This window comes from Myotis myotis, unplaced genomic scaffold, assembly GCF_014108235.1.
Source record: "Myotis myotis isolate mMyoMyo1 unplaced genomic scaffold, mMyoMyo1.p scaffold_m19_p_1, whole genome shotgun sequence".
Classification (NCBI taxonomy): Eukaryota; Metazoa; Chordata; class Mammalia; order Chiroptera; family Vespertilionidae; genus Myotis; species Myotis myotis.
Window position 1 is genome coordinate 214,572,775 of NW_023416313.1, and position 25,334 is coordinate 214,598,108.

The 25,334-nt window shown below is 37.6% G+C and overlaps 2 protein-coding genes across 24 annotated transcripts in view; one reads left to right on the top strand and one right to left on the bottom strand.

The window, feature by feature from the left end:
- The window catches only part of ZC3H14 (zinc finger CCCH-type containing 14), a 46,894-nt gene extending 37,751 nt beyond the window's left edge, over positions 1-9,143 (top strand). For 7 of the 14 annotated variants that reach the window (XM_036314996.1, XM_036314975.1, XM_036315015.1 and 4 more), the window contains 4 exons: positions 115-251; positions 552-643; positions 1,622-1,728; positions 2,413-3,625. In XM_036314996.1, coding sequence (XP_036170889.1) covers positions 115-251; positions 552-643; positions 1,622-1,728; positions 2,413-2,470 — 394 coding nt within the window. In that variant the 3' untranslated portion in view covers positions 2,471-3,625. Of the gene's footprint in view, positions 1-114; positions 252-551; positions 644-1,621; positions 1,729-2,412; positions 3,626-8,302 lie in introns of those variants that run through there. The other 7 variants (XM_036314985.1, XM_036315019.1, XM_036315039.1 and 4 more) reach the window with 4 other exon arrangements.
- Positions 3,197-25,334, bottom strand: part of EML5 (EMAP like 5) — a 111,060-nt gene continuing 88,922 nt past the window's right edge. For 4 of the 10 annotated variants that reach the window (XM_036314904.1, XM_036314881.1, XM_036314856.1 and 1 more), the window contains 11 exons: positions 22,220-22,240; positions 18,549-18,722; positions 16,963-17,171; positions 14,291-14,448; positions 12,005-12,119; positions 10,296-10,484; positions 9,997-10,169; positions 8,799-8,961; positions 8,402-8,505; positions 7,593-7,746; positions 6,794-7,088 (listed from right to left, as the gene is read on the bottom strand). In XM_036314904.1, the coding sequence (XP_036170797.1) occupies positions 6,942-7,088; positions 7,593-7,746; positions 8,402-8,505; positions 8,799-8,961; positions 9,997-10,169; positions 10,296-10,484; positions 12,005-12,119; positions 14,291-14,448; positions 16,963-17,171; positions 18,549-18,722; positions 22,220-22,240 (1,607 nt within the window). In that variant the 3' untranslated portion in view covers positions 6,794-6,941. Of the gene's footprint in view, positions 6,478-6,793; positions 7,089-7,592; positions 7,747-8,401; positions 8,506-8,798; positions 8,962-9,996; positions 10,170-10,295; positions 10,485-12,004; positions 12,120-14,290; positions 14,449-16,962; positions 17,172-18,548; positions 18,723-22,219; positions 22,241-25,334 lie in introns of those variants that run through there. The other 6 variants (XM_036314886.1, XM_036314874.1, XM_036314864.1 and 3 more) reach the window with 4 other exon arrangements.

Below are 25,334 nucleotides of genomic sequence, written 5' to 3' on the forward strand. Positions count from 1 at the left end.
TTACTTTTTATTTCTGAAAACAAGTATTGATGGAATGAGTATAAGGAGCCCCTCTACAAAAAAACGAATGCATTCAGAAGATTAAATGTGAATAATATGCTTTTTTTTTTATAGGGCTTTCCCCAATTGTAAATTTGCTGAAAAATGTTTGTTTGTTCATCCAAATTGTAAATATGATGCAAAATGTACTAAGCCAGATTGTCCCTTCACTCATATGAATAGAAGAATTCCAATACTGCCTCCAAAACCAGGTTAGTGACTTTGTGCACTACTACTTTTGGGTAAAATAAAATTTAAAAAAATTAAAAATGACATTTTGTGAAAGGAATAGTTTCAAAATTGTAGTAGAATCAATTAAAGTAACGAGTCTCCAAAGAGGAAGTGCATGCATACTGTAGTATTCTTACGTATTTTTATCTTCACTAATGAATATATATGTCTCATCATTCATTCTATTTTAATTTTAAAATGGTTCCCATAAAAACATCAGAATGCATTAAAAATTATTTTGCCAAATAAATTTGATCAATGTTTGTCCTCATTTTTGTCAGCAGTTATAACAGCAACACCATCTTCTAGTAGTCAGCTCTGCCGTTACTTCCCTGCTTGTAAGAAAATGGAATGTCCCTTCTATCATCCAAAAGTAAGAACCTTTTTTTCCCTTTATTGATTAAGGTATTACATATGTGTCCTTATCCCCCTATTCCCCCCCCCACCCCCATTCAGGCCCTCACCCCACTGGTGTCTGTGTCCATTGGTTAGGTTTATATGCATGCATACAAAGTCCTTTGGTTGATCTCTCCCCTTTACCCCCACCCATTTTCCCAAAACTGAATTTAGTGATAACTTTTTAGTTGTGAGACCTGGAAGATCACTAGCAAATTGAGATTGAGTATCTTCCTCACCTCCTTTAACTTATTTTTTGTTAGAGTTAAGTTGAAGGTCTTTAAGATCTTTAAGTTATTCCTTGGTATCACTCGGCCTGTTTTTCTCTCTGGCCAAGTGGTGTGACACTACTGAATGTCAGTCTTCTAAGCTCTCAGGAGGGTAGAGCTCACCTTTGCTGTTTGTTCTTCACTGCCCCTAAGCATGTCGGTGGTTTTTTCTTTCCCTAATGCTGGAACTGAGATGATGACATTAGTAGTCCAGCTTACTGCCATCCAGGCTTGTTCTGATGCTTTTGTCTGTGTACTAAAGACTGGTTGATGTGTCCTCAGCTGTTTCATTGCTCAGAGTAGTGTCTCCTTTCTGAAATAGCAGCTTGAAGACCATACAGAAGGCCTTCACTTCCCTCCAGTTGCAGTTGGGCATAGCTGAGGGTGCTCAGTGAAGAATGTTAGGGTGTTAGGCAGGGCGTGCAGGGTGATTGTTAAACATTGATTAGAAGTAGTTGATTGTATGCTAAGGTTCTTTTTGAAATTTGGCTTGTTGTTATTCTGTGACTAGGATTGTGTGTGTGGGGGGGTGGCGGTTATTTTTCAAGGTTTCAGTAGTAATAAAAATTAATGTTACAGACCATATCTCTTGCCCCATTGTTAGGGTGAGCTTGTTAGTGTCACTCTAATTGCCGTTTTTGTCTGTATTAGCTTTGCATATGTTGAAACTGTTCTTATCTCCTTAGCACTGTAGATTTAACACTCAGTGTACAAGACCTGACTGCACGTTTTATCATCCCACCATTACTGTGCCGCCACGACATGCCTTGAAATGGATTCGGCCTCAAACCAGGTAAAGATGAAAATTAGTTTTCCTAATGGCATTTCAAATACAGTGGGGCCTTGACTTACGAGTATCCCGACTAACGAGTTTTTCGAGATATGAGCCGTCTCTTTGCTTTGAGTTGTGAGCTAAAATTTGGGTTACGAGCCAGCTTCAGATACCGCACCGCTAGTTGGCGCAGCGAACGTCACAGTGAATGCCACAACATCAGCCCAGCATCACGTGTCTCACTCGTTCACTTTTTGATTTGACATACGAGTAATTTGAGTTACAAGCTCCATCACGGAACGAATTAAACTCATAAGTCAAGACCCTACTGTACTTTTCTAATATGTAGTTTCTTAAATTTATAAGCACACAAATGTGGAATAAATTATCACTGCTTTTTCTCTGATGTTTAATTTTACATGGGTCCTTTGGAAAAATAATATAGAGTAGAAGCCAATTTTGTTTTATCCAGTAATTGCTTATTTCCCTGAATCATCTCCAGATCAGGTTTCTTTTATAACTTCATCTGCACATACACTAAGGCCTTCAGGAGTTATACTGCTTACAAATCTCATATCAGTTTTCTTAGACATTAGTAATTCGGGGGGGGGGGCGGGGAGTTTCAGAACATTTTAGTGTGGCCTATAAATTCATGTTATCTTTTATGTACCTTTTAAAATCTGGTATTTGCATCATAATCTGTAGAACGAATATTCATGGTCTGAAGATACTCAACTTCTTAATTAAGGTATGTGGTATATAGGGATGCGAAGCAGTTAATTAAAAAAATTTTTTTGGTTTTATTCAGTGAATGACAGTCCTACCTGGCAGAAGATCGTGAAGTTTGAAAGTTTCCATCTACTGATGAAAAAGATTCTGTAGAACTTGTCAAATCTTTGAAACTTGGAATATATTGCTTTCATAATATGAAGTTATTGCCTATCTGAAGTACCTAATTTTTCAAGTTTGTAAGTTTATTATGTGGTTTTAACATTGGGTGTTTTGTTGTTGTTTGCCTTGTTTTGACTATGGAAAGACAGTTTAAGGAAAAACTGAATTCTATTAAAACACCTGGTGTGTTTGTACACTGCTGTTTTGAGTATCAGCATGTACAACATGGTGATATTGTCAGTACAGATAATCCAGTTTGGGGCTACATGTTGCTGTGAGTGTCTGCGTGTGTGTGCGGGAACGTGTGTATACAAAGAATATAGTGAGGGGAACATCCTTATTCCAAAAGTTGGATTGCTACTTTCATTTTTTCCAGGGATTATACAATGTTCATGATCCACTAAAAAAGTGTTGAGGTAGTTTAAATAGTCCATCCTACTTTTTAATTTTAAGTGATTAAGTTTGGCTTCTTAGGTTGCGTGCTGGTTTGGTAAATGGTTCCCAAATAGCTAGTCTTTGCCTTCTGGGTAAGGATGAGTGAGGTGGGCATGTAGAGTGAAAACAGCTGGAATGCCAACGGCAAAAAGAAAAAGAACAATTACTTAAAATGTTTTTCATTTACTGTTAACATATACTTTTAAAATAAATATTTTGGAGAACTACATTATCACAAAATTATACAAAAGTTTTTACAAGTATATATACATAGGTATCAGAGAACAGACTTGAAATTCACAAGATTATATAGCTATACATATATATTCTCCCATTCTGAAAAACATTCTCAGAAATAATTCCAGAAAATATAGTTACTGAAGATAATTTTTTAAATGTAAAAATTAGATTTCAGTAGTATATTTTAAATGTCAGACTATATAATTACAGAGATCAGATGGATAAATTGCAAAGTAGGACTAAACTTTTTGACTACTGAATTAAAATACAGTTATGTGTTTGTGGTTTTTAAAATTGTTAAGGCAAGAAGTGTCAAAAACTTTAGAATTAAACGGATCGCTGATTTTAAAGACTTGATGTACAGTTTTTTAAAAAGTAAAGCTAAAAGTTGGTTAGAAAAAAGCGAATTAATGCAAAAGGGATAATAAAGACTCAAACATTCTGACGACCAAATTAAATGTAAATGTAAAAAAGTTCAGTGACTTCTTCAATCACATCCTCAAGAGAGAATGAAACCACACGTGTCAACCCATGTTTAAGAGCCTGAAACCAGCAGTCTGTTGTTTTGTGGCTGCTGCTCTTCCATTGGGAGAAGAAAGATAACCGTTAACAATTTTGTAAGTTGCACTTTGCTGTGCTGATTCCAAAGTAAAGACAAAGCACAGGAGAGCACAGAGTTGCCAGTGAGGTGTGAGTGAAGTGACCATTCCTCCTCTTCTAAAAAGTGGGCTCCATTGAATTTAAGGCATATATTCATTCCAGTGTTAGTACTTGAGATGCTTTTCACATCTCTGCAGAAGAAATTTGTTTTAAATTGTACTTCCAGAAATTTAAACAGATATTTAGCATCGTTTATAAATGTTTTGTAGTTGCAGTGTCATAATTCCACTATAAAAGACATAAGTGGGAAACAAGGGCTGGTGTGGTTTAGTTCAGCCATTTTACAAGGAAATAACATGCTAAGATTGAGTTGTTTCTTGCTAGTTAATAGACATTGCCTGGAAACATATTTAAGAGTTTAATCTTATTTTTCAGTTGCTATGGTTTATGGGAGAGCTAAGGTTGATTCTAAAACATTTGTTGGGTAATTTGGTCTAAAATGAACCATCATCCAAAAGGATCACAAAAAATGGAAGGGAAAAGGTGTGGCTCACGGTAAGCAGTGCATGGCACAGGGTGCAGTGTGCTTTGGCATGCGTTTATATACAGAAACAGGCTAAAGGTGCCAGAAGTCTCAGCTTACAAATTCAGGAGCATAGTCAGGTGCTGCGTGCACACACACATAATTCTCTCTGGGTTAAAAAAATGAACAGCAGAATCTCCATGGTCTATGGTGGTTTTTCACCTTCCCTTAGTTTGATGGCTGGTAAAAGCAAAAGAGCAAGGTACTCATGGATGACTCCTTAAATTCAATACGACCTTCAGTCATGAACTGACAACAGTGAGCAAGGTTGGCTCATCAAGTTGGCCACTTGGAAGAAAAAATGCAATGGAAGCAATTTTATCCTACTTGCTTAAGGTGAGTAGAGTTTCTATTTGCATTGTGATGGAAATAGAATTTCTCTTTAGCCAAAAACCTGCAAACTTGACTGCCAAAAGTCTCAAAAATGGAGGGAAAGAGGGATTCAGGGGATTTTTTCCCCCTTTAATTTGTTGACTGCTCCTTTATAATATACATGAATAAAAATGTAATACTAGTGTATTCTAAAATTTGCCTTTATTTAGGAGACTGATGTAAATAATGAAAGAATATGATCTTATGTTTCAAGTTTCTTAAACACCTTTAATCAGTTCTTTTAACACAGCTATTCCAAGCTTTAAAACTGACCAGCTTTAATCACTGGTTAGGCTTTCTTGCGATGTAATTTGACCATTTCTGTTTTTAGTATTTACAAGGCGTTGGACATACAAAAACTAAGATTTCCAGACACCTGAAGGGGCCTATTATGCTACAAAGATAACACATTAAAATAAAAATTCATAGGACCAATAGAGCATCATAATCTTCTTCACACTTAGAAAAATATATTTTTAAATATCAGTTTACATAATTTCCAATCTTCAGGAAACTACAGATAGGCTAAACAGCATATTCCTGAATGGCAAATACTGATCTTTGGCAGCATTTAAAGTGAATAGGAATAAAGATCTAAGAGTTCAGCCCCAACCCACCAAAAAGAAATAGACAAGTTTGAAAAGTGAACTTGTATTCATTCCTTTTGGAAGTTGGCTATGGGTGGCATACATCTAAACAGATTTTCCAATTAAAAAAATAAAAAGCTGTAAAAATATTTTTTCAAGAATTAACTAAATTGTATAACTTTGTAAATGTGAATTTAACTCTTTAGTTTACATGTTAAACATGTTTCTATTGGAGTATATCTTTAAATATTCAGTATGCTCTCCCATTTAAATACTATTGCTATCTAAACCTTAAAAAACAGTACACAGTTGGAAATGATTGTTCATCATACTACTTCTTCATTAATGAGGCTATAATTTTAACTTTTCAAATATAGAAATAACTTCTGAATAAAGATGAGGATGGATAGCTCAAAAATGAAAATGTAGCAATCATATGCTAGTAACTTTGGATTTGTCCCTGTACTACAAATGCCAGGAGAACACTCATTTATAAAAAGGGCTTTTCTTGATGCTGCAGAAGTAGTATGTCCTCCAGGGAAGTTTGTGTGTGTCTCCTCAGGGAAAATAAGGTTTGCCTTTTAAAAACATCCTTTAGGGTGATGGTGTGTTTCCTTTCCTTACAGAAACATAAGGATATATTTCACTTAAACTGTGAACCACAAACTTTCTAAAAGGAAAGTGTTGTGTTAAAGGATGATGAAAATAATCCGAGTTGGGTTTTTAAGGTTTTGGTTTGCCTCGCCAGCAGGTCTGCCAAATTTGCACACTCCCCCCAAATGGGGGTTGGCTCTCACTATTAAGTATTTATTTTGTCCTTCCTTGAATTGTAATTATCTGGCAGTGTATGGATTACAGTTACTCAGTGCATATAATAAATATTTTGAACTTATCCATCTTATATTTTGATGATTCTGGGCATATATCCCTGTTACAATCTTAAATTAGCACCACTTGACTTCTCCCTCGTCTGTAATTCTGGTTTCTCAAGGCTGTTTATTCAGTCTTCCCAGCATCCACGTCTTTCAATGGGGCGTGTGTACACACTTCCAGACAAACAAACTGCAACCAGAGGAAACCTGCAGTGAGTTCATTATATTTCTAGGTTTTCAGAACAGTTAAGTTTTTCAATTGAGCTTTCAAACCATACATGTATAAAATTTTTCCTTGTTAACTCCTTTTACTCTGTATTTATACATAGTGCGTGACTCTAAGGCAGTGGTTCTCAACCTTGGCTGCACATTAGAATCACTTGGGAATCTTTTTAAAATCCTGATTTCTGGGCCTCATCCTCCGGAAATTCTGTTTCTTTGTTACTAATGTTGTGGCCCCACTCCATCACAAAGAAACAGAATTTCCGGAGGATGAGGCCCAGAAATCAGGATTTTAAAAAGATTCCCAGGTGATTCTAATGTGCAGCCAAGGTTGAGAACCACTGCTCTAAGGAGTCATCTGCTTTTGCTACCTTCCGATGCTGACAGTTCAGTGAGTCCACAAATTGCAGCTGTAGAAGTGATACCAAATCTCTAACTAGCAAAGACAGTCTGCTCTTGGGCTGAAAAAGTTACCAACCTGCAGTCATCACCTCCAGCACTAATCACGTGTCGATCACCACTGGTAAATCGAATATTTGTCACATGGGGTGAATGACCTAAGAACCTTTTATGCTTTGCCTGAAAAAACAAACAAAAAACTAAGCTCAAGGTGTGTGATGCACACAAAAGTCCAAGGTTGCTACAAGGAACCATAACTTCGCATCACCAGGGCTGAGGAGAGAGGAAGCAGTTAGGACCATAGCCAGTGATCAAGTGCCTTTCAGATTAGTAATGGGTCGGCACTTAACACAAACCAGGTGATTTGGGCAGGCAGATGTCTCCAGTTACTCTGAAATTTTTCCTGAGGAAAAGCATTTGAAACTTGGTAAAGGTTTGATAAAACACTAATCACAGCTTTTTATTAATATAGTTTGCAAAGATGGGTGTTACTTCAGGGGTATAATTTCTAATAGCTATTATTTCAGAGTAAGGGATTTAAGAAGTTTGGGGAAAAAAATTAAGAACACAAAGTATTTCCAGAGCAGGACACAACACAGTTTAGCTATTATGTGGGGAAATGTACTAATGACCAGACATCTAATTGAGAATATGATTATATAAAATGCTAAACCAAACACTTACAAATTTTTCAGGGCATGGGAAGTCAAATAACTTAACCATGCCAAAGTCATCTCCTGTCACAAGGCTGATTCCTGAATGAGACACACAGGCACAGTTGACATCTGCTTTCTCAGCGTGCCTGGACCAGATTCCCATAACTTCACTTCCTAGAATGCTAGAGGGAAGGGAAAAGAGAAATTCACCATAGCAAACAGGTTGACCATACTGAAAAAGTTTCTTGGTAATTAATCTCTAAGTACCTAATGTGTGTTTTAAAATACGGGAAGCAAATTGTAAGTTACTGGGAGCCCTGAGTTTCACCTGGGATGTTAATCCTCCCCCCGCCTAAAGAAAATTTGAAAATTTTAAGATTTATACATTAAATAACCTTTTAAAAATTAATACTGTATGAGAGCTGGCTTTATAAAATAAAAAGTGATGCTTATTCTATAGGAATTTGACAGTTTTCATTTACATTGGCTAAGAAGATGGATGCTCATCATTACCTGTTACACAGCCAGTGAGTTTGAACAAATTTATCATTTCATTTCTAACAGCTGCAAGATAGCATTCCTTTTCGATAGAGAAATAATACAATTGCCTAACAGAACCCAATATATTTGTCTGTTAAACCTATGAGGTTAAAGGAAATATCAGGGCATCTTTAAAGTATTAACTTTGATTTCCTTTTCTTTTATTATTTTTTTTTTATGATTTCCTTTCTTTAAAAGAACTGATAAGTCATGGAAACTGAAAAAGCTTGGAAATACAGGCAACCAAAAGCAGTCCCAGAATGAGCAGTCCTTCTCAATGATTATATGAATGCTTACCTGGTCCATGTAGCCCAAGTAATTCTATCAATGGCAGCCTGATCTGTAAGATGTCTTCCCGAAGGCACTTCGTAGACATGCCGTTTATAGCAACCAGTGGACACCTTTCATCATATATTAAAATGGAACAAGAATTCCATTATGTGAGGCAAAATCCAGAAGTTTACAGTATACTAGCAGAGTGCTATCTGGTTTACACTTCTAACATTACTAAGAATGAAAAGATGACTACAAAATCTTGTACAAAAACGTGGAGGAAAGGACTGAGGAACAGGGTAGTAAAAAATGTAGTAAGTAGGAAATGCAAGAGTTTGGAAGCACTGGAACTCAGGCGTTTTAATGCATCAACTAACGAGATGTAGAAGAAATGTACATGTGTCCAGTACTGATACTGCACCTGGAGGTATCTGCTGTCTGCGGAGAAGTCCATTTGGATGACGAAGCTGGGGATGTCTTTGCAGTAGCTGGTTCTGTTAAGGGTGGGGCCCAATGACAAGTCATAAAAATCCACCGAGTTCTCACTAGAACCCACTGCCAGGAACCGGCAATCTGGACTAAATCTGAGTAGGTAACAAAACATGTAAAAGATGCATTAAGTGACAAAGACCTGTGACTGTTCTTTCTAGCTCAAAAGTGTGAACATAAGATTGGCCTCAAACCAATTTACCTACTAGGAACAACTGATTATGTATCCTGAGATATTGGTGTTACATGAAACAAAAAGCTTTATATTTGACTTCAATCTTAAATTGTTTCTGAACTTTTATCTCCTAATTCCTTTAAAAACATTTGTTTTAAAAAAACCACTAACAATTACATAATTACCAAGTTACATAATTCACCTAAGGTAGTCAGGATTCTTTCATCCGGAAACATCGTGTCTTAGCAATAAAGACCAGCTTAATTCACGCAGGTTATCAGAAGAAGGGACATTACTTGAGGCTTGGATGATGTTATTTTAAAAGACAAAGTACTATTTGTCTAGTGATCATGGCAAACTATTCAGTCAGTCTTGTGAAAACTTGCTGAGCTCAGTACCTTAGGGAAGCCATTCCTGTTTTATGTCCTGAAGTTCTGAGGAAGTTTCATTTGGAAAGGGGTTTTAGCGGTGGAGAAAGTGGAAGATTCTGACCTGGATTATTATCTATCTAGATCACATAGAAGTGCTCAGTAAATGGTAGCCACTTAAGCACTGAAAAATGAAAGTTCAAGAAATTCAGATTCTGGGGCATAGCAGGTATTTAGTAAGTATTGAATGAATGAACTATATATTCTGCTGATACTAAGAAAAGTAAGAGATGGTTGGATTACTACTACAGTTTTCCAGGCTGACAACTTTTTAAGGGCAGGGGAAAGGTCACTTCAGCAGGAGGAACTTACTGGGCATCTAACATTCACTGAGTACTTGCTATTATAAGGCACTGTGGTTGGTGCCCAGTGGATTCATAACTTATCAAGAAGGAAATAAGTCTATAAACAGCCATATTTCAGCATACAGTTTATGATGTGATAAAACGCTATGGGCAAGAACCTTTTTTCAAATGCAAACTGGGTCAATTAAAAGGATACTAGGAATACTACATTTGTTGACTAACCTGATATCATGGATTGCACATCGTCTGTCTCTCTTCTTTCCCCATATTTTTAGAGAGCTCACCAATAAAATAATAAATTCTCCATTTTTCATTCCTATAGCCACCATGTCCCCTTCAGGGCTGTAACACACAGTACGAGCAGCATGTCCCAAATTCACTTTGTTTAACATCTTCTGCATAAGAACCAAGAGTCAAAGAGTACTATATTAAGTAGAGTACTTACAGAATAAACCAATTTCTTCCCAAAACTCAACACAATTCTGAAAAATTATAACATCTTTTAAACTGTTTGCACCTACTTTATCAGCAATATCCCAGAGTCTCACTGTCCCATCTTCAGCAGCAGAGAGGAAAAAATCCCTGGAAGGATGTGTTGCAAGTCCCCATATGGGTCCGTCCACATGACCATTAACTAAAATATTACATGCTGCATTTTTCTCTCCAACTTCAATTATTTCAGCATTCCTTGTCCCAACTAGTATCTTGCCCTGAAATACAAGTGGGACCAATAATATTTAATGTAACACTACAGTTCTTTTTAATAAGAATGCCCTATTGACCTATGTGCTACTGTGATTTATAATAAATACAGATTTGGTCTTCATCCCATTTCTGGCACTAAGCTCCTAAAACCCTTGGAATTTACTAAGTGATGAGAGCCTTAAAGGGGTCTTTTGGTATGTTAATGAGGTGCCATTTGGATTCCACTTAAGATTGGATACTGGTTGCCAGGAGACTCAACCATGTGATGAAGGTTGTCACTTTCAGTTCCATCTCACCATCCACCTGGGGATGGTGGAAGGGCTGGAAGTTAAACCAGTAACCAATGGCTAAGGAGTTAATCAGTCCTGACAGATAAGGCCTCCATGGAAATCCAAAGGAGGGAGCTGGTGACCAGGTGGAGGTGAGGGAAGGGTGGCTGCTGGGGGAGCTGAGGCTCCCGCCTGTGCCACATACTTCTACATCTGGCTGAGCAGGAGTCACGTCCTTTTACAGTAAACCCGTGACCTAGTAAGATATCTTGGGAGTTCTGTGAGCTGCTCTAGCAAATGAACCAAACCTAGGGGTGGGAACCCCCAATCTGTAGCCAGTTGGTTGGAAGCACAGGTAACCACCTGGACTAAAGACTGGCGTCTAAAGGGGGTGGGGCAGTCTCCTAGGAGACCCCTCACCTGTAGGATCTGATGCTCTCTCTGGGTAGGCAGTGTCAGAATTGAGTTGAATTTCAGACACCCTGTTGGTGTTGGAGAATTGTTTGGAGTTATGTGGGCTTCCCACACCCTATCCTGTTAGAACTGTATCCAGAACCAAAGCAACCTACTTTCAGAGAACTTGCTGCTTTGCACTAACCTAGCCTATGTGGTTTTCTATGACTAGAGGCCCATTTGCAAGAGCACTGGGCTGGGGGGCATGTCAGAGTCCGTGCTAAAAATGTCGCCTTTTCTCTAAGATAATACACCTGACTTCTCCAATCATCAGGTTTTGACACTGTAAATCTCCAAAGGGGTGTTAAGTGCATTGAGATGTAGGAAGAAAGTTTGGATTTTAATGCAAATAAGTGTAAATAAAAGCTTAACTAATATTTAATATACAGATTGACAGTAATACATGAAGATATATAAATACACTTTTTACAAGTATATGCATAGTCAAAACTTTGTATAGAAATGTGTGTTTTTAAGAAAATGAAACAGCAGCACTAGTCAAAATTAGTAACTGGAAAGGAAATTCAGTTCCATCTACCACCGTTGAATGAGCAGATTCAAGAAAGTATGGAGGACTGAATACAGCCTGAGGTGAGCGCTTCGCTTCCGCCCTGACCCTGCGTGGTGCAGGCTGCACGTGTGCCAATGGCGGCAGTGGAGCTGCAAAGAAAGCAGGGACCCCACAGAATACAGCTGACAAGCAAATCCGCCTAAGGATTACTCCTCGGCTTGCAGAGGGTGAGAATCACGGGGATGATGTTCTCTACTTTCTGCTGCCCCATCATGGCGCAGGATCAGCTTACTCTGCCTCTGCACACGGAACGGACGCAATCTGTGACTTGTCCTGTCTCCAGCCGGAAGGCACGGCATCGCCTCAGCTCCTGATCCCACAGTTTGACTGCCCCTCCTTCTTTTGACCTAACAGCCACCCAAGCAACGAAAAAAGCATTTATTATTGGCTATTACAAGTAATGTTTACTAAAACAAATACTAAATTATAAGCAGGATACTAATAAGGCCCTGATATTTATGATTTACTTCTGATACTGAACATTTTATGGCAATTTTAAGATATACTGTATCTCAAACATTCAGTTTAAGCAAATTTTATTTTATGAAAATTCATTTTTCTGACACGAGCATAATTTTATCTAGTGCCCTCCCCAAACATATCCTTTATAATAGCTCTTGATTAAGGAAATGTACAAAGTGATTTAATGTTAAGAAGACCATAGAAATGTATGGCCAGAGGAAAGGATTCCAGCTGCCATGTTATCGGATATAGTTTTACGGGCCAAAAGAGAAGCACATTTTTTCTACATTATTATTCAAATGTCCTACTGAAAATAAAACCTGAAAAAATATATCTTTTATCTAATAAGCTTCCTATATATGTATACACACACATTTAATATATTCAGGCACTTGTTTGGATTGAGAGGCATCATTGAAATGTTCCATGTTAGCTTTGGCATTTGAACAAGTTCATCCTATTACCTTAGTTATAAAACCATTTCTAAGATCAAAATATCTACTGAAACCGTTTATAGGCTAATGAGTAGGGGTGTGCAAGACTAGATAATTATGGGAAACAGTATCAGAGTAACATAAGATGAAATGTAGCCCATTTATGGTTTTTCTCTTGGAAGGACTGAAACACATACTGCTTTATTTTCTGCTGGATGAACTGCTTGTCTTGGGGAAAAGCATGTTCTTGTACCATAATACAGTCTTCCTTAATGAGAAAGGCAAAAGCAGCTGCATTTGTGTTTAACTGGTGTATGGGGCTCTTGCAATCCTACACTGAAAATGTACTTAGTTCTTGGTCACATTGTATGTTGCACTTTAACATGCATGTGAATATGTTGGCAGGAAATCAATGACAAGTATCTGGTTTCCACTGGATACCTCTCTTCAGACTTAAATTCTGAAGGCCTCTATTAAACAGTTTTATCGAACAAGTTTGCCTCAATCAAAAGCAAATGAGGCAGAGTTTGTTTCTAGCATGCTCTCACCCTTTCTAATGCAGCAATGTGCGTTCTACCCTCAGCATCCAGTCTGAACAAAAGCGAGCAGTAAGATGCATCCTGGGCTCAATGGCAAAGATTCCCCCATGAATCACCTATTTCTCAGCAAAGACTTACACAAGCATATAGACATCAATAAAATCGTCTTTTGCTCTGGCCAGGGTCCTCAGTGGTTAGAGGATAGGCCCTCATACCGAAGTTAGATTCCCAGTCAAGGGCACATACCTGGTTGCAGGTTCGACCAGGGCGCATACAGGAGGCAACCCATTGATGTGTCTCTCTCACATTGATGTTTCTCTCTCTTTCTCCCCTTCCTTCCCTCCTCCTCTCTTTCTTCCCTTCCACCCTCTCCAAAAATAAATGGAAAAAATATTTTCGGGTGAGGATTAACAAAAAAAGAAAATCATCTTTTATTGATTTTAGAGATGAAGGGAGCAAGAGAGAGGGAGAGACATCGATTTGTTGTTCCACAGATTTATGCAATCATTGGCTGATTTGTGTATGTGTGCTGATCAGAGATGGAACCTGCAGCCTTGAAGCATTGGGACAGTGCTCTAACCAACTGAAATACCTGCCCAGGGTCAAGAAAAATAATCAAATCTTAACTTGCAGGACAACAGCCTATCCATACCTCAGAAAAATTATCACCCAAAGTTGCTGGAGATTAATTTATCTACAATGCAAAAAAAAAAAAAAAAAGCCATTTAAAATTAAGCCATGGCAGGTATGGCTCCGTTGTTTGAGCACTGTCCCATGCATGGATAGGTTGCTGGTTTGATTCTCGGTCAGGGCACATGCCTGGTTGCAGCCTCGATCCCCCGTGGGGGACATGCTCAGGAAGCAATCAATGTCTCTCTCTCATTGATGTTTCTATCTCTATCCCTCTCTCTTCCTCTGTCTCTAAAATCAATAAAAAACATAGTTTTTTAGAAGGCAGTAAAATGAGAAGCATATGATGAGGAAAGTCAGAGAGGAGAACCTTAGAAATAACTAGAATAACTAATCAAGCCTCAGGGAGGTCATAATGCATAGCCAGGAAGGCTGTGAAGAAAAAGGACTCACGGCCTTTCCTTGCCCCCCGTCACAATCAGTCCGTCTCGCAGGGTGGTGTACATGGCAAACACAGGCCCGTTGTGGGCTCTGGCCACAACTCTACACAGTATGTGATCTTTCCACACGCAGACATCTCCACTGATGGTACCTGTAAACGTCAAGTTATTCTGAAAAGGAGTGGGGAAGACACACTCATCAAAAGATCCAGTGGAGTTCAAACAGATGCAATTCTTATGTACACATGAGCCTGCCTCCCCGCGGCTACCGAGAGCAGGGCTGGTGGGAGGACATGCGCTCAGCAGCCAGGGAACCTGACCTGCGGCTGCGCCTTGTCAGCGCTCTTTCTGTTCCAGTGCTGTTGCTTACTGGCTGGAATGACCTTGGACCAAACTTTTAACCTCTATGAGTATCAGCTTTTTCATGGGTAAAATGAGGGAAATCAGCCTCTAAGGCAGCGGTTCTCAACCTGTGGGTCGCGACCATCGGAAAACACATATATAATTACATATTGTTTTGTGATTAATCACTATGCTTTAATTATGTTCAATTTGTAACAATGAAAATACATCCTGCATATCAGATATTTACATACGATTCATAACAGTAGCAAAATTACCGTTATGAAGTAGCAATGAAAATAATTTTATGGTTGGGGGTCACCACAACATGAGGAACTGTATTAAAGGGTCGCAGCATTAGGAAGGTTGAGAACCACTGCTAAGGTCTCTTCCAATTACAAATACTACATATTGTCCCTTTGGAATGCTCCCTTGTAGCTGCCAAGAAGTAATTTAAAGGTCACTAGTAACTGAGAGTGAAAAAAAAGTAAAAATAGGAAGTGAAAATAACTTTTTTATTACGTTATCTTGTCATAGAAAATGAAACTACCATCTATAGCAAAGTTGTAGTTTTTCAGATTTTACTAACTCATAATGTTAAAAATGAAATTAACACTTGCCATTTCTTAAAATTAAGGTAGCCAAAGTTAATGCATTTCTGCAATCAATCCAAAATAAGATAAATTTGATAAGGTACCAAAAGCTTATATATGCTTTAGGTCACATTGAGAACTGCAATCCCAATATAGTTCATTATGTGGAAACTGGAAAATGGAAATCCTGCATCACGTGCTATTTTCATCCCATTTTAGCTTCACTTTTAGAACAACTTGTATAAGATCGTTCACCCAAAACAATATGGAAAGAATCAATAGGAAAATAGACGGAATGATAATAGAAACAAACAGAGATTTTTCTTTAATCTTCCTGAGAATACTAGTTTGTATGTTTAATTTCCCTACAACTTACTGTCACTGTGAATTCCTCAGCATATATACTTATAGCTCATATTTGAGTAACAATGACATCTGTCATCTAAGAGCAGCGTTAATTCATGCCTTATGTGCAGTTAGAATGTAAATGCTCAAAGTGTAAAAACCAGTATCTTATTTCTCCGGCTGTTTTCATAGCCTAGCAGAGAGCTTCACAGGCTTAAACCGAAGAAAACTCACCTTGTTTTGTAACAAAACATTCTCACTGATTGCATTGTTGCTTCAAACATAAAAGTATGACTCATATTTTAGTCTTCACATTTATTTTGTGTTGGGAATAGGCAATTAACTACCTAAGGAATTTTGTATGTGAAGGTTAATCTACATGGGCAAATTAAACGCCAGGAGCATTTGAATGTGTGGGTTTTCCTTCTGGAAAGGAATTACTGATCTTATATTAAGAATTCCCAAAAGATTTAACTGGTTTGACATGGTGTTGTCAACATTTTTAATGGTCTTTTTTTTCTCAAGAACACGAGTGTGCTTAAAGGTTCTAAAATTGTAATTTTCTTCAAGGATTACATACCCACGTAAATACTTTAGTAAGGAAACCCAGTTAGTTTTCAATGCACCAGGGACAGGGTCTTTAAGGAGAGATGTGAATTGTAAAACAGTCCCAGATGGGATGGGAGGGGCAGTAAGTGGCTCTTTTGAACACTTTCTATTAAGTTTAAGAGCAGTTGTGCTCTGGCCAGTGTATCACAGTGGTTAGAGCATTGACCCAAGCACCGAAGGGTCCTGGTTGGGTTGGGAGTAGGAGATGAGCAGGAGGCAACCCGTTGATGTGTCTCTCTCACATCAGTATTTCTCTCCCCCCGCCTCCCTCCTTTCCACTCTCTGAAAAGCCATGGAAAATACCCTCATGTGAGGATTAACAAGCACAAAAAGACCAGTGTGCTCTCTTCCCTGAATGAGAGCCACTGGCCCAAAGCACTTCCGACTATGTAAGAAGCAGAGTTAAGATGATAAAAAGCAGAGGAAATCCTAAACCCAAGTACCACCTTTTAAACACTTGAAAATTACATTTTTTGATTTATATCTCTTTTATTCTCAAAAATTTTTAGGGCCTAGGAGATTTAGGATAACAATTATAAGATCAACGAAGGCTTTTGAGAATGGCAATGGCCCAGGGTTTCATTATAGTTCTCCCTCATTAACTTTCTCACTCTCTGATTTCTGAGAGTATCAGATTCTTAAAGATGAAATATATGCATGACCGGGACATATGTAATGATTGGATTCCAGTGCCATCTAAACATCATTAATGTGATTTATCTAAGGCAAGAAAATTCAAAGTAGTCCAATTTAGGTAATTCAAAGTACACTACCACACGCATTTTAAGAGACATACTGCACCAAATGCAACAGCCAGCATGGTCTGCATCCGGGCATCTTCGAGGGTGCTCAGCAGCCCTTTTTTGCTCAGAAGAGCCCTTCCCGCCAGTGTCCAGAACTTCACGTGCTTTACTCCCACAGAGACAAACTGGGAATCTGAGTCTGGTCGGAATTCTGCCACAAAAATACGTTGGTTGTGACCAGCTTTGCTGGCAATTTTGGCACCTGATAAAAAAAGATAAGACAAAATCATGTAGGTTAATATAAGAATTAAGCTAATTTTCATAGAATCAAACAGTTACTCAAAATATGTAGTTCAAAAAGCAAATGATTATTTAAAAAAGTGAGAGGGCGTGTCCCTTCCACTGCTACCTAGCAACCACATGATATACAATTACTTGTGTAGAGGGTCCTTTCTACATATTTTTGCAAGTGATGTGTGTACAGAGAGCTTCATTATCATTTAAGGGGCATTTTATTTATTTAGTTTTGGTTTATAAAATTCATTAAAACTGGATTGTTCTTCCTTCCCATGAGCATCCACCCAGCTGCCTTGCAAATTCAGCTGCAGAACTGCTCTCATCATTTAAGCCCAGTCTGTCACCGGTGACTGGCACTATACTTCCCATCCAGAAGACAAAACAGGCTGGGTGCTTAATGTGTTAAGGGGCATTTTAGGTTTTAGAAACCATATCTTATTTTTTTCTATGTAGCTCTATGAATTTAACTTTTTCTAGTAGCTATGTATCTGAAGAGTTTTGTCTGAATATTAAATAAAATTACCCTATTAATCTTCCATTATCACTTACAATATAGTTCACTTCCATTCTTGATTAAGAACCTCCTAGCCCAGTGATGGCGAACCTTTTGAGCTCAGCGTGTCAGCATTTTGAAAAACCCTAACTTAACTCTGGTGCCGTGTCACATATAGAAATTTTTTGATATTTGCAACCATAGTAAAACAAAGACTTATACTTTTGATATTTATTTTATGTATTTAAATGCCATTTAACAAAGAAAAATCAACCAAAAAAATGAGTTCGCATGTCACCTCTGACACGCGTGTCATAGGGTCGCCATCACTGTCCTAGCCAAACAAAAATCAGCAAAATGCTTATATACATAATTTCTTACTGAAAGAAAAGAGCAGTGAACCATTTATAATATTAACTTTATTAGGTTATGTTTTGCGAGCTTGCAATTTTGCTGGGCTTTTTAAGAGGGATGTAACAATAACACCAGCTGTGTGCTGTGTATTGTCCAGGTTATTGTGAATAATGGTTTCAATCATCAAGTTAAGGCAAACACTAAATTGAGAATTCATGTTACCATAGTATTCTTATTTTTTTTTTAATATATTTTATTGATTTCTTACAGAGAGGAAGGGAGAGAGATAGAGAGTTAGAAACATCGATGAGAGAGAAACATCAATCAGCTGCCTCCTGCACACCCCCTGGGGATGTGCCCGCAACCCAGGTACATGCCCTTGACTGGAATCGAACCTGGGACCTTTCAGTCTGCAGGCCGACGCTCTATCCACTGAGCCAAACCGGTTTCGGCAGTATTCTTATTTTTAAAAATCACAAAGGAAAAGAATCCTACCTTCCTGCCATCTCCAAATGGTAACAGTATGTTCTGGGTCTAGTCCCACAGACAGCAAGAGTTTGCCAGTAGCACTGAAGCTGACTGAACACACGCCCTTCGAATGGTAGCATCTTAGTATAGCTAACGTCTGCTTGTTCACTGCATCCCAGATGTGGACAGAAGGAGCTGTAGCTAAATACAGATAAAATCCAAAAGTTGTAACACACCTCTCACAAATGTTTCCATACTCATCTCTGAAACATGGAAAGGCATACTCACCTCTGAAACATGGAAAAATAAGTACCAAAGAAAGACTACATACTTAATTTAAAAATGCATAACTAAGACTAAATTAAGAAAAAGGAAGAGAAAGGAAAGGGTAAAAATACAGAATACTTCTTCAGTCTACTAGTATAGTCCAAACTGCACTTTTGACAAAGTAGCATTTGGATAAGCAAATTAGGTAATCACAACTTTAAACAGCTCCTCAAAAATAATACATGTTTTAGATGCATGTTAAATCTTACAGAATTATGTGGAGACATATACAAACATTACACAATTAAAGACCAGGGTATATTCAATACTTAGGATTATCTCAAGGAGAGATTGAAAAGTAAACACAAACTGAGAAAAGCAACATATAGAAAACTATGGAAAAATATTTCTAAGGAAATGTTTAACTGGATATTGGGTAAAATGCTAACTCCATATCACTTTATAGACAGTTTTTTTAAACACAGGATTTTATGGAAGAAATCTTTTTTTTTTAAGTTACTTTTGTTGTTATTTATCTTGCAGAGCCCATTTCTGCTGCTTAAAAAAGAAATTCTCAGCTCTCTATTTTCTAAGTTAAAGAATCACAGGTTTGTATTATTGTCCTTTTTTCATGAACTGTACCCTTAAAAAATAGATACGTTAATTCAGCAGCTAATTCAGTCTCAGAACTCTTAGTAAAATAATCATAATACTAACGTCATTTGTTTTAAATTATAAATTTACTACAAATACTGTATTGCAAAAATAGAGAAATATTAAGACAAGCTGCTTTAAAACCATTTGGTGCAGAAAGAAACTTTGGTCTCTAAAGAAAATATTCTGATCAATTTAGACTCTATTGTATACCATCTACAATTTATATTATACAATGATAAATTAAATCTGATAGTTCCTCAAACAAAGGAGATACAATATATTAAACCAGGAATTTAAATTTTATTATTATTAAGTAGGGACTATTCAAAGATTTATGCAACTTTCTCTTAAAGTTATCCTTTATTTAATTTTTAAACTTTTTCAATTACAGTAACAAGTTTTATGTAACTTTATGTAAAAAATCAAAACTACATGGCAACAGATACAAAGGGTTACCCTATAATAAAATAAGATATCTATGTATGAAAAACAGATAATAATTTAAGTATTGGACTAAAATGTTGCTCATTCAATAAAAGTCAAAGGATATGGGGACTGTAAACTTAATAAGCCATGTTAGGTGGTTCAAATTTAAAATGTAAATACATACTAGTAGATCACTCTAATTTTTTGCCAGTGATAAACATTACATGGATCATAATGTAAAAACATTTTAATATGTTTACAAAAAGCACCTCTGGGCAATTCATATACTACATTTGCCTAAATGTGATGAGGTAGATAATGGACTTTCAAGAAACATCACTTATTTTTGTCTCCAAACTTAATATGCCACAAATTACACAGTTCAATTTACCTAAAATTTAAATAGCAAATAATCTTAGATAAATTGAATTACTGAGCTTTTCAAACATTTATAAAAATTATATGAGGTGGAAAGAAACTTATAGCAGAATTTATATTTTAAAACATATAAGTATGACTATGTTATGGGACTGCTCCACATTTAGATTGTTCTAAACTTATTGATATAACAGTCGTTAAAATTTAAATTACTGTAAATTCTCAAGGCCTAACTTACAAAATAAGTATTAAGTTTATTAAGTATATTTTATTTTCTCCTATATAGCTGTCCCTCAGTTTCCCTGGGGGATTGGTACCAAAATCCGGGGGTGTTCAAGTCCCTTATGTAAAATGATGATATAGTATTTGCATATACCCTGTATTTGCCTAAAGGCTATGGCAGTGTTCACTTCATTTGCATGGATTCAGCACAGTGCTCAGCGTGTGGCAAATTCAAATTTTGTTTTTTGGGATTTTGGGGGAGCTTTTTCTTCTGGGTAATTTTAATCTGCCGTTGGTGGCCCATGGATATGGAGGGCCAACTGTGATTTCAGAATGGCCATTCTCTCTGCTGCCGTAACACAGATGCTACTCTTGCTCTCTGCTTCCTATATGCCACCAGATATGAGTGCCTCTCATGGACCAGGCACATTACCAGGAACATCTCATGCTTTCCAATCCCTACTTCTAGACAGGTATGTTTTCCCACGGACTCAGGCTCAGAGAGGTGAAGTGCTTTGCCTGAGTTACACACAGCTCAGGGCGAGCAGAGCCAGCAGGTGTGCTGTAGTCAGTCCCCAGGCTCTTGTCTGTCCATCACATCAAGCTGCCTCTGGAAAAGCAATCCCCCCAACTTCTCATGACATCCTTGACTCTTAGTCTCCAGTACAGAGATGCCAGTAGGGTCTCCTTAAATTACAGCAAATCACAGAACCGTGCTTTATGCCCGAGGAGGGGAGGGCAGGGAAAGAGTTACAGATCACTGGGAAATGTTTTCTTGTTAAACTGCTAATTCTTACTATACCATGTAAACTGAAAGTTGAGTTGAAAAGCCTAGTTATTATACAGGGTGTCCCCCAAAAATGTATACACACATTCTGAATAATTATAAAGGCAGTGTTTATTAAAATACATTTTATTTTCAAAATTGAGCTATCAGTTATTAAAGTGTGTATACATTTTGGGGGGATACCCTGTATATCTAAAAGCAATGAACACATTTTTTATTTAATAGCTTTATAAATTCACAAGCCCATGGTCAAAATCATTAATAAAAAGTTATTTATAAATATTCAAATGATCTGTTGATCTAGCACAGTGATGGTGAACCTTTTGAGCTCGGCGTGTCTGCATTTTGAAAAACCCTAACTTAACTCTGGTGCTGTGTCACATATAGAAATTTTTTGACATGTGCAACCATAGTAAAACAAAGACTTATGTTTTTGATATTTATTTTATATATTTAAATGCCATTTAACAAAGAAAAATCAACCAAAAAAATGAGTTCGCGTGTCACCTGACACGCGTGTCATAGGTTTGCTATCACTGACCTAGCATGTGCAATAATTGTGATAGTATATAAAAATAAAAATTTAAAAATTATATTTTCAGACAATAAAATTTATTGATTCATATTTAAGATTAAGTGTTAAACCCTCTACTTTTAACAGCTACCTGACATTGGCAAGTTAATACCTACCGTGAAGAATTCTTGTGATGACTAAATAGGTTATATGTATAGTGCTTACAATAGTGCTGGGCACACTAAAAAGGTCAAAATATAGTATTACTTTAAAAAAATTATTATTGTTATTATTACAAATTGGGCTCAATATCATGACATTAAGAGGATGTATTCTTCATTTTTAAAACATCCAAAATAGGTTCAAGTATCTCATTACTTTATGAAAATATGGACTACATTACTAAACAATATAACTAAAACAAAAAAAATGATTAATTTTCCTTACGTGACATGTCTGCTGAATCACCTAAAATGGAAAAGGAGCAGAAAAATAATTATCCATTAATAACATAATACTAAAAGTAAAATTTGAAAAACTCAATTATAAAATAGTGATTTTATATAATTTAAATAATCAAGTGTCATACAAAATTAATTTTATGTGAAACTGAGTAAACTGTAAATGAAGCTAATAATTTAAATTATACATACATATTAACATTCTATATATATGACCTTTCAAACTTTGGATTAATACTTTATTTTCTTTGTATTTGATAAGTTAAATAAAATTTTAACTTTAAAAATAATAATATGATTTAAGTTGATATGATCCTCATTTCGTTTTACAAAATGAACTGTTAATAGACCCTTTAAGGTTAGAATGCATCTCTACTTGAAGGGGAGAATTAGTTCTAAACCTGAGAGAAATGATGGCAAAATTTACCATATAATTCAAGGCCATAAATTAACCATGCTCATTTTTTTTTTTTTAACTAAATATTTTCTGTATGAGTAAAAGGTTACCAATACAGAAAACATGGAAGTCTAAGCTCGTTATGTTTGTGGTAGAAATACCTATTAGCCAAAATTTTAGAAGTGGCAGTTTTTAGCAATAAAGGCATAAAAATTTAGAAATCCTTTCAAGGCAGATGATGGCTTTGGGAAATAATGATTTCAAGGACGTATGGATAATGAAGGCCCAGGGTGTGCTGACATGGAATGTGAGAAAAAAGAGAGTATCGTAGCTGATGGCTGAGCAGACGCATAGGAAACACACTGATGGTTGTGAACTGCTCTGACGACAACCAAAGGGGGAGGACTGACACCGCGCCACAGGAAGCACGGCTGGGGAACCCGGGCACTCTGTTTGGAAGTCAGGCTTGGCCCTGAATATCTGCAGGACCTGGGACAAGAGTACAAATAAAGACCTAAACATCACAGGCCTAAATATTTTCAAGTTACCAATCAAGATAAAATTAAGTGAAGTGTTTTATCTTCCTATCTTGACAAGTACCCCCCTATAACAACTTTGAAGACCTGGTTTGATTTTAGAACTCATTAGAATTTGGGCAGCATGAGACAGCCTTAGCCTCTCCCTTTCTCTTCCCCTCCCAGCTTTATCCCCTACCACAGGAGCATGGCAGCTCATGTGTAGCCATCCACCCTGCACATCAAAGGCCTTCACCACCTCCCAACGCACGCTGCCCCTTGGGCATCCTCAAGAGGGCTCTCACTAGTTGTGCAATCTATGACCGGGGGCTTGGACTTGCAGAAGAGGCTCAGACAGGCCCACAGCAGGTTTAGGACCATTTGATAGAGAATTCTGGGTTTTCAGATATCATAGTCATGGAAAGCAATCCCATTGCTCTCATTTTACTCTGACTTATGAAATGTATTTGGAGGATGTCTAAAGTGAGCCCTTTTATTTTTATTTTTTTAATTAAATCTTTATTGTTCAGATTATTACATTTGTTCCTCTTTTTTCCCCCCATAACTCCCCTCCTCCCAGTTCCCACCCCACCCTCCGCCCTCACTCCCCACCCACTGTCCTCATCCACAGGTGCACCATTTTTGTCCAGTCTCTTCCCGCATCTCCCACACCCCTTCCCCCCAACCCCCGCCGCCAAAAATAGTCCACTCCCTTTCTATGTCCCTGATTCTATTATAATCACCAGTTCATTCTGTTCATCAGATTATTGATTCACTTGGTTTTTAGATTCACTTGTTGATAGATGCATATTTGTTGTTCATAATTTGTATCTTTACCTTCTTCTTCTTCCTCCTCTTCTTAAAGGATACCTTTCAGCATTTCATATAATACTGGTTTGGTGGTGATGAACTCCTTTAGCTTTTCCTTATCTGTGAAGCTCTTTATCTGACCTTCAGTTCTGAATGATAGCTTTGCTGGATAAAGTAGTCTTGGTTGTAGGTTCTTGGCATTCATCACTTTGAATATTTCTTGCCACTCCCTTCTGGCCTGCAAAGTTTCTGTTGAGAAATCAGCTGACAGTCGTATGGGTATTCCCTTGTAGGTAACTGAGTTTCTTTCTCTTGCTGCTTTTAAGATTCTCTCTTTGTCTTTTGCTCTTGGCATTTTAATTATGATGTGTCTTGGTGTGGTCCTCTTTGGATTCCTTTTGTTTGGGGTTCTCTGCGCTTCCTGGACTTGTAAGTCTATTTCTTTCACCAGATAGGGGAAGTTTTCTGTCATTATTTCTTCAAATAGGTTTTCAATATCTTGCTCTCTCTCATCTTCTGGCACCCCTATAATTCTGATGTTGGTACGCTTGAAGCTGTCCCAGAGGCTCCTTACACTATCTTCGTATTTTCGGATTTTTTCATTTTGCTTTTCCGGTTGGGTGTTTTTTGCTTCTTCGCATTTCAAATCTTTGACTTGATTCTTGCGCTCCTCTGGTCTGCTGTTGGGAGTCTTTATAATATTCGTTATTTCAGTCCGTGTATGCTTAATTTCTAGTTGGTTCTTTATCACAACATCGAGGGTCTCATTAGATTTCTTGTAGATCTCATTAAGTTTATCGGCAGTTTCTAGAAACTTATTGAAAGACCTTAAAAGTGTGGTTCTGAACTCTATATCCTCCACTGACAATTTTGTCCTGTTTCTTTGTCTCCCCATTTTTTATGCTTTCTTGGTGCACCCCCTAGTGTTCTTTGTGTGCAGTCTTGTTGTAGTTAAGCCTTGATTGTTATAGGTAATACTGGGAGGGATTTGCCCTCCAGGCCAACTGGCTGTGAGAATCAGCTGTGTCTGCAGTGGGAAAACTTCTGTCCTCTGGGGAGGTGCTAATCTAGCCTTTGCCTGAGGCTATCCAGCAAATGCCTCTGTGCAGGGCTTGGGCAGGGCGGGCGGAGGGAGCAGTTATGGCTGTTCTCAGTCCCGTCCCCAGAGGCTATGCCTCTCAGAATCCCAGCAACCGCTGCAAACCTCGGAGAGAAAGCTGCCCTCGAGTTCCGACCGATTCCAGACAGTCCTGCTTCTCCCATTTGAGTCTGGGTCCCTAGAGACTCGCCGGGAACGGGCGCTCAGAGCCTGAGACTCCTTCCCGATTGAAACAGACAACCGCGCCCTCAGCCGCCAGCCCGCTCCGCGCGCACCTCCG